The sequence below is a fragment of the Rhamphochromis longiceps genome, linkage group LG7 (assembly GCF_057381845.1).
Source record: "Rhamphochromis longiceps isolate RC_006_pf linkage group LG7, R_longiceps_female_GT1.1, whole genome shotgun sequence".
Classification (NCBI taxonomy): domain Eukaryota; kingdom Metazoa; phylum Chordata; class Actinopteri; order Cichliformes; family Cichlidae; genus Rhamphochromis; species Rhamphochromis longiceps.
The window spans coordinates 9,849,915-9,865,729 of NC_140563.1; the positions used below are offsets into that span (position 1 = coordinate 9,849,915).

A 15,815-nucleotide genomic window follows, 5' to 3' on the forward strand; every position below is an offset into this window, starting at 1 on the left:
CATAGAAGGGACAAGAAAAGCATCAGCCTTAATTTATAAACGAGCACTCCAAATAGGGAGTGCCTTCAAAAAGCAATTTACACTCTCACCTGGAACTTTACTCTTATTTTAATGTTATTGCTTGATTTAAAGGAGAGTATTCACTGTTTTCTTTCATCATTCTCATTTTTATTGTCACTATGCAACCAAAGCTCCACTTAGCTTTATAGTACATGCTGTATTCTCCAAAAATGCTATTTTGCAAAAGGTTATCATTAATAACACAGCAGGATATAGAATGGTTGGTTATTTGTCTTTATTTCCCAGACTCAGTATTAAAAAAAAAAAAAATAAAGCACAAAAAAAGGTAGATGGATTATCTAGTGTTGCAGTAGAACAAAACCAATATTCCAGTTTTGATTTATTTATTTCTAACGATCTTTACAAATATCACTTTTAAATGAATTTAATTTTTCCTTTTTTCTGTGAGGTACTCAGTATATTTGGTTAGAGACGTATTACATGTATCACTCAGTTTTTAAAAAAATCAACAATTAATTTTTAATTTTGCCAACAATTTGTCACCAGTTAATTAAACTTCTTACTAGTTGACACATCTTAATTATAAACAATGCCATAAATAACATCTTTTTTTGGTCAACCTAGGAATCAAACTTTCATTTAATGTAACTTGTGTCATATACTGGATGTATATGTATTTGAATAAAGAAAAATTTTCAAACAACAGTTTGATACTATTTAAAAACTGTTTTGCTACCACTTTAAATTCATGCAATGTAATGATGTTGTTTTCATTCTTCAAAGATATTCCACTGTTAAAAGAAAACACCCAGAAACAACTCAAGGAAACAAACAAACGAAAAACAAAAAAACACCAGCTTGTCCCTATTAATGCTTTTACACTCAAAATTCAAAGAAACCTCAGAAGGTTTATATATTTAGACTGTAATTCTTTTAGCACACTATCGGGAAAGGGGAGCGGAGAAAGTTAAGCCCTTTCAAGTATGTCTCACAAACCACAGAACGCATCAGCAACGCAAACTTTAACTTTTGTGACTTTTGCTTGTCCTATGGCTGCTAGATTTCCTCGACACAATCCTGGATTTTCACTAAAACAAAATAAAGCAAAAAAAAAAAAATTTGAACTCCTTTTTGGCTAACTTCTTTGCCACAAATATTACCTTTTTTAGAAACAAATGTTTGATTTTACATATGATTTCAATGGACACATTCTAAAATTATAATGTTGCTCAAATAAAGCAATACTGCAAGGAAGAAATAGGTTGCTGAAAACAGCATAATGAAGACAGTCTTATAAACTTTTTTTTGTTTGAATATACAATATCAACAGTACAGTATTTACAAAAAATATTGGCTCATATTTTAGGTCTATATAACGTTTTTGACATATAGACTACGGTTTAATTCCCCCATTTAACCTGAATAGACTTAAATCTACACAATTTGTATTCCAGTTACACCCAGTTTTATTTTGTTTTTTAGCTTTCTACAATTCAATGGTGTCACTGCAAACACTCAGTGCATCAATTTGTTTGCACACACTGACAAACTCTGCTTGTACAGCCATATCCCATTCCAGCTGTTTGCTTTCACTCAGGTGTTTAGTTCCTGCCAATCGGCCAGACCCCCGACTGTCCTGGGAAGCTAAGCTCAGGGTTCGGTAACGTCTGTGGTATGGCAGGTGGGGGATTGCACGTGGGAGGCTGCTCTGAGTAAAATTTTGCCCTCTGTTGGCCCATGAATGTGATCGCAGCTTTCCTGTTTCTTTGGAATGGCTGCAAAGGCCCTGGGTTGAACCAGTAACACTCCCTTTCCAATCACATTGGTCTGGTGATAATGGTTGATTTCTACGAGCTGTCATACAGCCTTGAGGTTGGGAATACCTGGAGTTGGACAAGGTGTTCTCTTGATCTACATCTCCACAAGAAGAAGTTCGGTAAAGGGTATTTCCCACAGAGCTGGGCCCTTGCTTTGATGTACCTTGGCTTGGGGAGCTCAAGGAAAGGCTTGAGGAAACAGGTATGAGTCTTGGGAAACCAAAGATACTATGAGAAAACAGGGATTCGCTGAACAGAGCTTGGTCGATGCTGCGCGACAAGTCTATGGGAGATGGAGGCTGCAGATCCACAGTTGAGTCAGTCTCGAGACTTAAATGATCCAGTGATGACAGGCGAGTCTCAGGTGAGGCTGTAGGTTTATGCGGTGGGTTTGGGGGTGTGGGGAGAGGTAGTACAGTTTTGCTTCGGCTGGGTTTGTGATCACAGTCTGGTATATTTCCAGGAGACTCCACAATTGAGTAAAGAGGAAGAACCTCTGACTGCTCCTTGGCTACAACATCACAGGCCACCAGCTTTTCTTGCTTACCCTGGGAAAGGACGGGGGAATTTGCACCATCCTGAGAGGTTATGGTGAGCATTCGTGAAGGAGAGCCACCGGATAGACGGGACCAAGATCCTGGTCTAGGATGTGCTATGGTCTTGTTAGAGTTGCTACAGAATAGAGGATGTGTGCCAATGACAGACAAACCTAGGCAGACCCCAATCTCACAGAGTCTGCAGCCTACTTGGTAGCCCCACCATGGCCAAGGCTGAAACCCATGGCCATCAACCCCACCCAAACCAAGGGCATGCAGGATCCCATAAAGCTGAAGACCTCCACACCCTAACAAACACAAAGAAGTTCCTACTCCAGCTCCTGCTGCCCTACCCCAGTCCTTCACACTAGCAAAGGGGCAAATTGCAGGTCGCATCACCTCAGGAGATCCTCCACTCTCTCCATTGTCATTTAACCTGTAAATGTTTCTACTGTTGACTTGTGTCAAGCAGTAGAAGATGAGGTATGAGCATGAGAGAAAGGTGGCGAGACATACGAACACACCCTGAGGAAAGAGCAGGATGACAGTCGGGAGGCTGTGAAAGAGCTGAAAAATCCCAAAACATCCCAAAGAGATAATAAAATGTAACAGGGCCAAACATAGCAACAAGCAAGGCTTTGGCAAGGCTGAGAAGGAGGCAGAAATAACAGGTGAAAGTGAAAGATGCTTGCATGAACGAAAGGAAAGAAGGAGGAAGGCCAGGGAAAATGCTGAGATCAAACATGGCAATGGCAGTTCGGAGAGCAGCAGAGAGACAACAGGGGAAAGGCGATCTTGGTAACTGTAAGCATCGTAAAGCAAACAGAAAGCTTGGATCCCTGCAAATGCCAAAATGAACAAGTGCAGCATTGTGAAGTAGGGGCTTCCTGGGGGACACCTCAGGGGCAACCCTAACAGGCAGACTACAGAGATTAGGCCAAATACAGTGAAGACAGAGCCCAGGCCATAGATATGTGCTTCCCATGCAAATCCCCACGTAGCCAGGGCAGAGTTCCAGTCTGAATACAAAGGGACCAAAAATGAAGGGGTGAGAGCCAGAAAGGGGTGCAGAGGCTTGTTGTGAGTAAAATCCTCTGGGTAGGTAGGTGTCCAGGAATGATTTAATGTTTTGCAGGTTGTGGCAATTGTGTCCATGTTACCATCTAGCCGGCTTGGGCTTCTGGCTTTTGAATCATTCTTGGAGTCATCTGTAAAGAATATAAAAAACACATGAACACCATATTGGTTATGTCAAAAGAAAACCAAAAAGTAGAAAATTTAAGTACAGACTTAATTTAAAGTTTTTCGCTGGCAAACGAGCAAACATGCTAACTTGCATAAATATGATGGTATAGTAATACATAGACAGTGTAAAAGATGGACATCGCTATGGTTTTTTAAAACATAGTATTAAACATGTCTTAGTTTTTAAAAATTTAATATGTCTCTAAATGAGTGACTGAGCCTGTGAACTCAGCAGGGTAGGTCAAGTCAGGAGTCGTTTTTCCCATAGACTTCTATAGGGCCGCCCTCTGGTGGCCATTAATTAGAATGCAGGTTTAATGCTCTGTAAGCTACATCCCTGTTTTATACTGTCAGTGTCATCAGCACTTTATCCATGTCATCATGAGCATGTTAGAATGCTAGTGTTAGCATTAAGCTCAAAGCATGGCTTTGCTTCACACCTAATACACCTGTGTATTTTTATTATTTTTTTGTGTGGTGGTAATGTGTCATATTATCTTTAATAATGACATTTTTTTCTCGAGAAATGAACATACTGGTGCTAATCTAACCTCTGGATACAGGCCAAATTTATTTTTACGCACAATCTTCATTTTCTAAAAAGAGAGCAGGGTGTAATCTGCTGTGTGTGAAGCTAATCCATAATAAAACAGAACGGGCTTGTAACTGGGAATCTAACTGGGTCACAGACAGAGTGGGAGCATGAGCAGTAGGTTGTGTGCATATGTGTTTGTGTGAAAGTGAGGAAGAGAGATACTGTATGTGTGCTGATTAGCCAGTATTGACCTCATGCCTGCTCTCATTTTGTGTGGCTATAAGTAAATTTGCATTAGTGAAGCGATGTTGTTATCTGTAAGAATGCGAAAGAGGTTTATGACTGATGATAACATTGTAACAAACAAAAAATGTGAGTTTCTTATTCTGTATATGAAATAAGCTGTATAGGGCAATCAGGGAATCAGGGAACCTACTGGTTATAAATGGAATGTGTCCTATTTCTGGTCCTCCATTAGTAGTGAAGCAATCAGTATAGATGCAGCGAACAGAGAGCACTTATAAGTGTGGGGCTTTCGCTCTGCTGTCTATGAAATCTAATAAAAATGAGAGTACATTTAATATGTACTCCATCTTGATGCAGTTATTCAATAAACTTGTTGTTACACTGAAAATGTGTGGTGTTAAATGCATACACAGGAGGAAGCAAATTCCTTATTAATTTCTTTCAAGTCCTCATATGCTTGTGGACACAACATTTACTTTGACAAGTAAATGCTAGTATTTGTGTGTGTGTACAGTAAATAGTGTGCATGCTGCATTATCCAGTAACCTTTGAGTGCGGGCTGACTGCAATGTGAATAAAATGTTTTACTTTAACAGGAGAGTGTAAGTTTGAACTGGAGAATCTGTGCTAAAAGGCTTGAATGAGAAAGACAAGGGCAGAGAACTGAGTCAAAGAGAGACATTTGAAGAAAGTGATGCAACCCATTCTGTGAATGTAAAAGAACTGTGTTTGCCAGCAGAATACATATCATAAGCACTGCAGTGACATGTGGATTCTGAGTTTTTGGAGGTTATGCAAGGAAACTGAAATGCACTGTAGGGCATAGTTTCAGCTTTAGATTTAAAGTAGGAATGCTGTAAATAATTAAAGGACTCTTACCTTCTTTTGCCTCCATGCTGGCAGTTTCTCTCTGTAAAATAAGATCTGTAATATCAATGAATCCATCTCTGTTTCCCTTTGTGGTAACAGAAATGCCTGTGGTCCATCCAAGAGTGTCTGGCCCCGGTCCAGTGGGCAGTGATGAAGTTGAGTTCTGGTCTGATGTGTGTGATGGGAGTGAGCCAGGGAGAAGAAAGGGTAAGTGAGTATCAGTCATCTGATTTTGAAAGCCTGGGAATGTTGGCTGATTCTCTCCAGACTCTCTAGGATACAAAACTGATGCGGTGTTGGTCTCAGCTGGCTGATTCTTTAATGTTTGTTCATGGGTAAGCTTGGGTGGTACACTTGCTGATGAGGACTTCATTGTTTGCATTCTCTCTGTGGAGGCAGTATCTACTGTAGCACCCTTTGTGGGTCTGGGTATGGGTCCCTTCTCATTAGGAAAGAAAAGAGATGTCTCAGCGCTCTCCAGTAAATCGCCATATTCACCAATCACACCTTGTCTGTCTGTGTCCTCAGATGATGATAAGGACCAACTTAAAGGGGAACCCAGGAAGTCATCATCCTCGGGTGCAATCATGGGGTCACTTGGCGCTGAACCGGGTACATGAGGTCTACTCGAGAGCTGTTTCAGAAACTGCCCTGCCTTGTCACTGTCTGGCTGTTGTGTTTCTTTCACATTTTCTCCAGTTAACGCTATGGCACGAAGCGAGTGAGGCAAAGAGAGAGGCAAGAGAAAATAAATATTCCACAGAGAGACCATGTTGAGGGTCGGCAAACTTGACCTCAGAGTCACTTGGAGTTGTTGTGCAGTCACATGTTTGAGTAATCCCTAATATCAGGTTTCCAAAGATGTCATTCTTAACACACCTGGAGAAAACAATCACACGTAGGAAAAACAAGTAATGCCAACTGCCTTCAAATATGTCTTGGACATCTCTAACATAGATAAAGTTAAACTGCTGCATGTGGGTCACAGCGAAAATCAAAAATTGTTGGTGAAAATAACGGCAGTGTGATGAATATGAACGCGGTGTGCTGAAACCCTCTGCTAGACTATAAAGTCTTGTGACGTGCACACAGTACAAACATTAAAATGCAAAAACCCACTTAAACAAGAGCATTAAAAAAAGAGACATTAGACCACGCAACTCTGTGTGGCAGCCATTCCTTTTTTAGCTTCCTTACCTCATCTATAGCCCTCTTTGCTGCAGCCTCTTTAAACATATATGCCGCTCTGTGCTGCTGCATGTCTGCAGTCTCTGTCTGCATTGCACGGCGTGTCCTTTCATACTCACTCTGCTATGCCCCTGTTCTATCCATCGGGCTGCTGACACACGGGACAGACCCCACCTCCTCTACACAACCCCCGCTATGCCCACACGCTGCTTCTGCACTCATCTGACAGTGAGGCTGTTTGCTGCCTTCGATTCTCCTAAATCTGAGGCTGCATCATTATGAGTATCACCTTTATTTTAGTTACGTGAGAACCTCGGAGAAGAGAAGAATAAATGTAAAAGCAAAATATATCAGAGCAGATCAATACATGGATTTGTGTGTAATTTACAACTGGTGGCAAAAGTAAACAGCTCAGCTAGAAACATTTGAACTAAAGTATATACTGAAAAGCAGATTCTTTTTTGACAGCATACATCTATAACGCATGATCATAGTTACTTGCTTGTATACGAACACAGAACACCTGAGAATCTCGTACATGCACTGTTTGACCAAGGATTTTTACCACCACTTATTGCGGCGAGAAACTGTGATGGTGTTATCTTATTCACATTCCTTTATTTTCCTCCTTTTATTGTTCACGTGAGCTGTTTTTACCCAATGGGGGAAATCCAGTAACCTCATGGCCTAATTCAATTCCCATGGATGCTTCTAAAATAGACACTGATCCACATACCTTTGGACATATTTGGGGACAGTAAGCTTGAGGCACAGACACACATTATATGCTCTCTTTGCCTAGATGTTGCAGCCGTCTCAAAACTTCTGTTTTATAAACTTCTCACTGACCATTACTATTGAATGGGAATTCTGCCAAATGCATAATGATTGGTCGCTGGGATGCAAACCTAACTTCATCTCATAAACAAATACGCCAAACATATCGTTAGGACAAAACACAAAGGCATAAATAATGGTTCTACGTGCCAAGACACACACACTGGCTGTGACTAGCAACACCAAAGATAATAATAAAGCGTTTACACTTGGATAAGTACAGCCAGAATGACAGCGAAGGCTATGCCACATCATTTAGACAGTCAAAGATGGGAGATAGGAACTTCCCCAGGGGTGTGATTAACCCAGTGTCTGATGAGGACACAGGAAAGCATCAACCCGGCCGTGACTAAAGGGGCTGGAAAGGAACAATGACAGGCCAAACATATGAGCTCAGAAAGGGTAATGGCCAAATGATTGCCGCCTCACACTCGCTATCTGAATTCACTGAGCAACTGGTTTCTGTTTAGACAACTCATCCTCCAACAAGACAAAGTCAGCAGGGGCTGGGGTCCTGCAGGGAATGAGGACTGTCATGTCAAGACTCATAAACAAAGCTGCACAAGCAAAGAGGAGGATAAAAGCAAGCAATTCCCTTACTTTAAAAAAAAGATGAAGATGGGACAAAATGTACAGTACAATATTATACAGTGATGCCCTCTTAACATGTGTATACAAACATGACCTTTACACTTCACCTCAGTTGTCTGTTATTGGACCAACAAAGGAGGTCAAAGTAATGAGGGCAATGCCACAATCACATGCATCCCTTTGTGGAAACTCAAGTGAATTCTTAGAACATAAATCTAAAAGCATGTTCATTGAGGACAGGCATCACAAGTGTCTTTGAAAGAAGAACTGAGTGAAATGTTTATTCAGCATTCGTTTTTGTAATTGTAATAACTCCAACATTCATTAAACATACATTAAAATGAGTACAAATCTTAAAATAATTCTGAACGTGAAACAGTGGAACAAATTTGATTAAGATGTGTAAAATGTCAGAGGTCCCTTGGAAATACTATGATATACTAAATGATATACTAAATACTATGATTTATATTTAAATAATTGAATTCCGGTGTTCCAGTCAACAACTAGAGCCAAAATCCAAAATCCCTGTCTGCCCTCACAGATGTGTTTCTGGAAGAATGGTCATAAAGTCCCATAAACACACTCTTAAACCTTGTGGGAAAAGGGTGTGCCAAAATCATATTAAACTCCATGGATTAAGAACGGGATGTCACTCAAGTTCATAGGGAAGCACAGATTTTTTTTCATGAAAAGCTGGAATCATAAAGGGAATTTATTAATAAGTTCCCTTTGTAATTATAAAGTCTCTCTGATTCTGATGTGTATAAAAGTAAAAAAAAATTATATATATATATATATATATATATATATATATATATATATATATATATATATATATATATATATATATATATATATATATATATATATATATATATATATATATATCGGCTGGTTTTTAATTAGAGTGAAACTCGCTCATTGATTATGTCAAGGAAGACAGAAGAAGCCGAAATGGAAGCAGCTATAAAAATATAAAAATCAGCCAAATACAGGAAGCCCACTAATCAGTGATATCCACAGGTTCCAGGATAAGTATTTTCCTGGTATTATTCACAAAAGGGGAAAACTTGGAACTTGGTGGTGGACTTACCAAAAATACTGCATAAATGCTTGAACAGGTCGCAGTTCGCAGGAGGTCGCAAAAGAACCACTCAAATTAAATCTGTAAATTTGCAGTTCAGTTACTATAGGGTTGTTATATTGGAAATACATTGCTCAGACAGGCAGAGGCGAATGATTTACAGTGGGTGACAGTCCAGATATTTTCAGACTGCACAGTAGGTGGCGGAAAATATGCAGTTACAGAAAATCACGAAGAAGAAGGAGGAGGAGTTAAGAGGAGGACTTAGATACCCACACTGGGATCAATTCCGTCCTCACGTCAGACTCACTTGGGAGATGTCCATATAGCTTAATATTAACCTTTTTTTTAATTCTTTTTTATCTTTTGTTGCAAACTAGGTGTTTGGGAACATCCTATTCTTACCTACTACATATTACTACAATATAATTGGATGCACTTTTGTAACTCTGCCACAGAAAATAGCTACTAGGTTTAACTAGCTAAAGCTTTCCATGCTTTGACGGTAAGTTCATTTTGGTCTTAAATTAGCATTGCATTTGTTTGTTTGTTGTTTGTTTCAGCTGGCTGTGAAAGAAAGGCTAACCCCATATGTTTAAGGGGATTTAAAAAAACAAACAAAAAAAACCTAGACAATTGTACGCCAAATGAGTGGGTGGGTTTTGGTGGTGGTTGGGGACATTTGGGCTCTATACAGTTAGCTTTGTTTGCTTAGCTCAAATTTAACGGCTCTTGTAGCAGCAGTGAGCGGAGAAATCTTTTTTCTGAGAAAAATAAAAAGGAAAATTACAAGGAGAAATAGCTTAAACTGGTAAAATGTATGAGCTGCCAGTAAGTTTGTTTTGCAGCTGAAGAACAGCACAAAGCAAGCATCCATGTATATGTTTGTTTTCCTGCGACTTTGAGCAGAATAATCAGTAGCCATCGCTAACCACAAGTTAATGCATGAGGAATAAAACAGCTACAATTAATGATAGGAAAATTGTAACAAAATCTTTATTTTGTTGTAGGGCAGTTGTTTTGCATTTAGTATGTATGTGCATGCATGATTAGAGGCATGCCCCCTCAGCTTGGTGGTTCCTACAGAAATAATCGTACAAAAGTACATTTTACTAACCCCATGTTTGCCTACTGGTGGTGGTCAGAGGGCCCGGTGGCGCCAGTGTCCGGCAGCCTCGCCTCTGTCAGTGCGCACCAGGGCAGTTGTGGCTACAATGTAGCTTGCCATCGCCAGTGTGTGAATGTGTGTGTGAATGGGTGAATGACTGAATGTAGTGTGAAGCGCTTTGGGGTCCTTAGGGACTAGAAAAGAGCTATACAAATGCAGGCCATTTACCATTACATTGTGAAATAGGACTCCTGTCTCCGCCATTTCCCTTGCTTCGTCTTGCTATAGGCTAAAACAGTCCTAGATAACATCCCTGACTTGTGTGCAACTTTTGCATGATTCAGTGAAAGAAACAATCAAGCTAAACAACAGGGAAACAGCTTTCATAAGTTATGGAGAGTTGTACAATTTGTGCCAACATGTTCAATATGATTTATAACATTATAAGTAACATTATTACATGTTGATAAAATATAAGTGATCCTTTAAAGTCTGATATGGAGTTATACTTATTCTATATAATGCAGAAAAATAAAATTCCTATACTGTTTTTTTCAGCATAGAAGCATCATTGGTGATATATCAAGAAATTGATGACATATGTATAGATTTAATATAAATGTAATATAATATATAATATAGATATAAAGTTAACATATTCATATTTTCAAATTTTGCCTAAACATGTACAGGTACTCCAAGTACTCCAATTTTGGCAAATAAAAAAACCTGTCAGCTAATGGTGTGTGGCTGTGTGCATATGCTCTTGCAGAGAGGTTGTGACCTTCCTATAGACATACTTTGCAAAAATATGTTGTGACATAAATATGTTTTTGCTTGAAGACGTTTCAACTCTCATCCGAGAAGCTTCTTCAGTTCTAAGGTCAAATGGTGGAGAGTCCCAGACTTAAGCCCAATGGGAGATTCCCCCAGGGGGACATTGACCCCTAATGATCTAATCACACGAGCCAAGATGTAAAAAACGGGTGTTGGTCACAATCAGCCAAGGTTTCGGGTGAACTCATTGTGAAAACTAGCCCCACATTATCATGTGATTTCCTGAGGTCAACAGGCCCAGGATGTGAGTGGGCGTTAAGGCGTCTGGGCAAGGATCTCAAAACTGGATTATAGATGGCAGACAGTTGGTGTCATAAACCACCGCCTCTGTTCAAAGATGATCGTTCACAGTGGACAGGGCTTCTTTCAGTCCTCTTTCAAACCATCTGTCTTCTTGACCTCACTAAATCACATCACAGGTTGGGGCTGGGTTTCACAGTGAATTCACCTGAAACCTTGGCTGACTGTGACCTACACACCTTGGCTCGTTTGATTAGATAGAGGATCATTAAGGGGTCCATGCCCCCCTGGAGGGACACTTCCATAGGCAAAACATAGGACCAGAATTGGTTATAAATGATTGCTTTGATTTCTGTCATTCTTAGTTATTCTTGATCTTTGTATTTCTTTGTTTTTCCCTATTTTGTGGTTTCTGTGTCTACCTTCCTGGTTCTCTGTTTTTTATTATTCCAAATTCATGCATGTGTCATGTGTCTTTCTCTTTTATCCAGGTAGCCTTGCGTTTTTGAATACTCCTCTCTCTCTTAAATGAAAGCCCTACAATTGCTGACATGTTTGCAAGTGTAGCTCTTAGCAGAGGCATTACTGCCCACCGCATAAGTAAGAATGCCACGTTCTTCATGAATGAAGCAACATTTGCAGTCCCTGGATGCCAGAACCGGACCTCAGAACGGCACAAACCTCTATTGCTGATGTTACCGTGGTTGGGTTCACGTCCTCAAGCGCTGGTTAAGTACTGTGACATCTACTTCAACACAGGATTTGACGTGCTAGTATTTGAGAGCGAGGTAAGAATTCAGGGACTTAGAAATTGGAGCATATGTTAAACTTAATCGGTTTCTCACACTAACTGTATAGCTGCTCTTCTGAGTCAGCTAAAACAGTATGACCGTGTGTTTTATTCTTGTATTTATCGCTAAAATGCATCACAGGGCAGTTAATGAATAATAGTCTTTCTAGAAGTATGTGCTCTGAGTGCAAGCTTGTGCTTCCCAGAATTACTAAAAGTACAATAGAAGGCAGAGCCTTACATTATCGAGCCTCTGTGCGGTTGAGGTTGAGAGAGACAACCTGTACTTTGAAGATTAGGCTTAAAAGTTTATAGTTGGGGTGGATCAGATGACCCCGAATCATCCATAAATCATGCTGCTGTAGGCTCAGCTGTTGGGGACTTCCCATGATATAATACCCACTTTTCTGTTCACGATGCATTTATATGAAACTGTTGTACATCATTTCCTTTTCCCTACTCTCTCCCCTTGTCCCCCCTTTTTGTGATCAGATTACTCCCCCCACCCTCTGTTGGAAGTTGTTTAAACTTGTTAAAAGGAAGTTCTTCGTCCACAACTGTTGCCATAATATCACCGTTCAGATTGTCAAATTAAAGGCTCCTTTTCTTTAAACTGTAAAGTGTTTTAAGGTCTATATCTGTGAAGTAGCACTATAAGAATGAAACTGCATTAGATAAATGTGAAGAAAGTTTGTATTAAACTAAGATTGCAATGGAAACCTAACTCATAAAAAGGCAACAGTAGAGGGGACCCCACCAGGACATTGTGGGAGCACTGTAATGTCGCGCATTGATCTTACTTTGAAAAATGAATTCACTCAGTTTTATATTCAAAGTTTAGTGTGTGTGTATGTTTTTAAATGATTTTCGGAAAGGCTGATTGAATTTCTCCTTTTTTTTAAAGGTGCAAGGGTTCCTTTGGCCCCGCTGGGGTCTGGAACATGGAAAGACATTACTGGAGTTGCTGGAGAGCGAGCGCTTCGTGTCCCGCCCCTTGCTTGTTCATGCATTTTCAATCGGTGGATATACCTTCTCTCAGCTCCTTGTGCATGTGTCGAAGGATACAAATAAATATCAGGCATTCACAAAAAGGATCACAGGACAGATTTATGATAGCATGGTGGCAGGATCCCTTGAGCACATGGCTATAGGTGAGTTACCATTAACTCACACTTTATCTAATTCTTGTTTTCCTTTTCTTGCAAAATTGATAATTATTTTCCTTCTTTCTTTTCAGGTTTGGGAAAAACTGTATTTCCAAAATGTGAGTGGTTGGTAAAGCAAACAGCCATGTTTTACTTTGACAAGTTTAAAAGCCACACCGTGGACTACTTTGACATAGGCTTGGATGTGTTTTGGAATACGCCCGTCACCGCTCCTGTGCTGATGTTCTACTGTAACAACGATCCACTGTGTGACCCACGAAATTTGGCGGACTTGGCCGGTTACTGGCGAAGGCGTGGAATGGATGTCACAGAAAAGAAGTGGGACAATTCCATTCACGCGGGCCACCTTAAGAAACACCCAGAAGAATATCTGTCCACACTTTGCATATTCCTCAGTTCCCTTGGTTTTACCCCGTTAAAGGCAAAGTTATGAGGTAAAATCCCAACAATGTAATGCAAGAGGAACTTCACTGTGCATTAACCTCAAATGGTTTAAGCTGTAAAAGTACATCTTGAATTTTTACACTAATTGGCATGTGTAATGAAAGTACAGTAACAGTTCAGTTTTATTCAGAATGAAGATCGAGTGTACTCAGGGTTTAGTTCATACAGTTTCATAAACACTAAAGCAAAGCATATAAAGAATAAAATGCACTTTGGATCACAATGTTCATGTACGCCAAAGTAATAATAATAATGGATTGGATTTATATAGCGCTTTTCAAGACACCCAAAGCGCTTTACAATTCCACTATTAATTCACTCTCACATTCACACACTGGTGGAGGCAGCTACAGTTGTAGCCACAGCTGCCCTGGGGCAGACTGACAGAAGCAAGGCTGCCATATCGTGGCATCAGCCCCTCTGGCCAACACCAGTAGACGGTAGAGTAAAGTGTCTTGCCCAAGGACACAACGACCAGGACAGAGAGAGCTGGGGATCAAACCGGTGACCTACCGGTTACAGATACGCTTCCCAACCCCCCTGAGCCACGGTCGCCCCTTAAAAGTTAACAAACAAATATAAAGTCTGACATTTTTCTTTTAGGCAAGCAACTGTCTACTAACTTCGTTGTATTTTTACTCAGTTGTATATAGCATTCGTATTCTATTTTTATCTTATTGTATATTTTTATTCTATTTTATTCTACTGTATATAGTATATTATTTTATTCTATTCTGTACAGCTGTGTACTGTATTTATTCTTATTGTATTCTAATTTTTGCGTCATAACTTTTGCACTGTCCACTTCCTGCTGTGACAAAACAAATTTCCCACGTGTGGGACTAATAAAGGTTATCTTATCTTATCTTATCTTATCTTATCTTATCTTTAACTAAATCATGGAAGGGAAGACAAGTGCAGGACATATTCTCATTTGAAATGGTGGAACCAGCATAATTTTACTACAACATAATGGTTTGTCAGAACTGTTAATGTACTGGTGCCTACAGACATTTTCAGTTAACTATATATCTTTAAAAATGATTACATCATTACATTTTGCACAACATCTCAACGCCTTTGGAAATGGAGGGTTATACATTGAAGTTCCTAACTGTTCTTTGCCGCTCAAAAATACAATTTCCAAATCAAATGTGAACTTTGCTTTTTGCTTCTTTTTTTAAAAAATATTTGAGACAAAATGTAAACAGTCCAAAGAATGATGTGAACATCGATGACCACAAGCATGCAAGCTCCAAGTGCTTCCATTTATGAAACACGACAGGTCAAGATGTGTGCTTGAGGTTTTACTGTCTAATGTTTGGAGTCATGTGTTTTGGTGCTTGCATTAACGAGTTCAGCTTAAATACAATCACTTGTTGCATATCTTTCAGATTTTGAGCTACTGGAGAGAGGGTGGTGGAAATTTTCTCATGTTAAAGACAAAAGGCTAATCATTAGAGTGATAAAGAGATTAATCATTGTTACACAAAATATTTTAGTAGTTAATTTGGTGGACAGCGCTGAACACACAGAACAAACAAAAGAGGGGAAATCAGCATAGTTTTAGATGAAACTTAATTTAACTTTAAATTAAAACTGGACATTTACTTTTCCTGCAGTAATTTACAAGTAAAGAAACTTGTTCCTTGCTTTAAAAAAACAGTTGATTCATGTGAATGAGCTTCAGGGTTAAACTGCTGGTCCGATTTTCAATTTCCTGCTGATGAGTACAGCATGCTGTGTGCACTCAGAAGAAAATGCAATACTACTTGACACTGCTGCTGCTGAAGTTTTGCTTTTTACACATTTTTACACAAAGCCTTGAAAGTGCCTTAAAAAGCACCTCACTTGTTACTACCACCAAGTCTAGCAAGAACTAAGGTGATCACAACAACACATTTTCATGAAAGTATATATTTGATTAATTTAGGTCAGTGTCTATGTGTGTGTGTTAAACTACTCTAAGGTGTTTGTATTCTCAATATTCTTGAAGGATGTGACCTACTAAAATTGGGAAAAGAAATCTTATTCAGTCATTTCTGTTAACACTTTTCATGTGAATGACTTGTAAGTTGAAGATGTTTAAGCATAACATGTTATACTTCTAACTCTGTGCAATAAAGATTTGTTTATCTTAACTTGAACCTGTGCAAGTATTTTTTAACTTTTCCTTTTTTGTCCAAGTTGATTACGAAGGGTTAGGAGTTAAAGCACCAATGTGGTGAAATGCAATATTATTCTTGTTGTAAAGCAC

At 39.3% G+C, this 15,815-nt stretch overlaps 2 protein-coding genes across 3 annotated transcripts; one reads left to right on the forward strand and one right to left on the reverse strand.

Annotated features, from left to right (window-relative positions):
- Positions 1-17: 17 nt before the first annotated feature.
- Positions 18-6,598, reverse strand: prrt4a (proline rich transmembrane protein 4a). Its single transcript, XM_085412052.1, has 3 exons — positions 6,468-6,598; positions 5,280-6,149; positions 18-3,582 (listed from the first exon to the last, which is right to left on the reverse strand). Exons 2-3 carry the CDS (start codon positions 6,040-6,042, stop codon positions 1,508-1,510), a joined length of 2,838 nt encoding a protein of 945 aa, XP_085268178.1. The 5' UTR covers positions 6,043-6,149; positions 6,468-6,598; the 3' UTR covers positions 18-1,507.
- Positions 6,599-9,222: 2,624 nt separating this feature from the next.
- LOC146664778 (transmembrane protein 53) lies at positions 9,223-15,686 on the forward strand. Of its 2 annotated transcripts, XM_085412055.1 has the most exons (4): positions 9,223-9,478; positions 11,650-11,946; positions 12,853-13,099; positions 13,186-15,686. In XM_085412055.1, exons 2-4 carry the CDS (start codon positions 11,710-11,712, stop codon positions 13,545-13,547), a joined length of 846 nt encoding a protein of 281 aa, XP_085268181.1. In that variant the 5' UTR covers positions 9,223-9,478; positions 11,650-11,709; the 3' UTR covers positions 13,548-15,686. The 2 variants fall into 2 exon arrangements, with proteins under 2 accessions (XP_085268181.1, XP_085268182.1); XM_085412056.1 differs by having other exon boundaries at positions 9,223-11,946.
- Positions 15,687-15,815: the final 129 nt, after the last annotated feature.

Bases quoted from the DNA above. Each gene is read 5' to 3' on its own strand.
- prrt4a (XM_085412052.1), bottom strand. From the start codon at position 6,042: ATGGTCTCTCTGTGGAATATTTATTTTCTCTTGCCTCTCTCTTTGCCT. The intron at 3,583-5,279 runs GTAAGAGTCCTT...TATTCTTTACAG, and splicing joins CAGCATGGAGGCAAAAGAAG to ATGACTCCAAGAATGATTCA.
- LOC146664778 (XM_085412056.1), top strand. From the start codon at position 11,710: ATGTTTGCAAGTGTAGCTCTTAGCAGAGGCATTACTGCCCACCGCATA. The intron at 11,947-12,852 runs GTAAGAATTCAG...TTTTTTTTAAAG, and splicing joins TGCTAGTATTTGAGAGCGAG to GTGCAAGGGTTCCTTTGGCC. The intron at 13,100-13,185 runs GTGAGTTACCAT...CTTTCTTTTCAG, and splicing joins CCTTGAGCACATGGCTATAG to GTTTGGGAAAAACTGTATTT.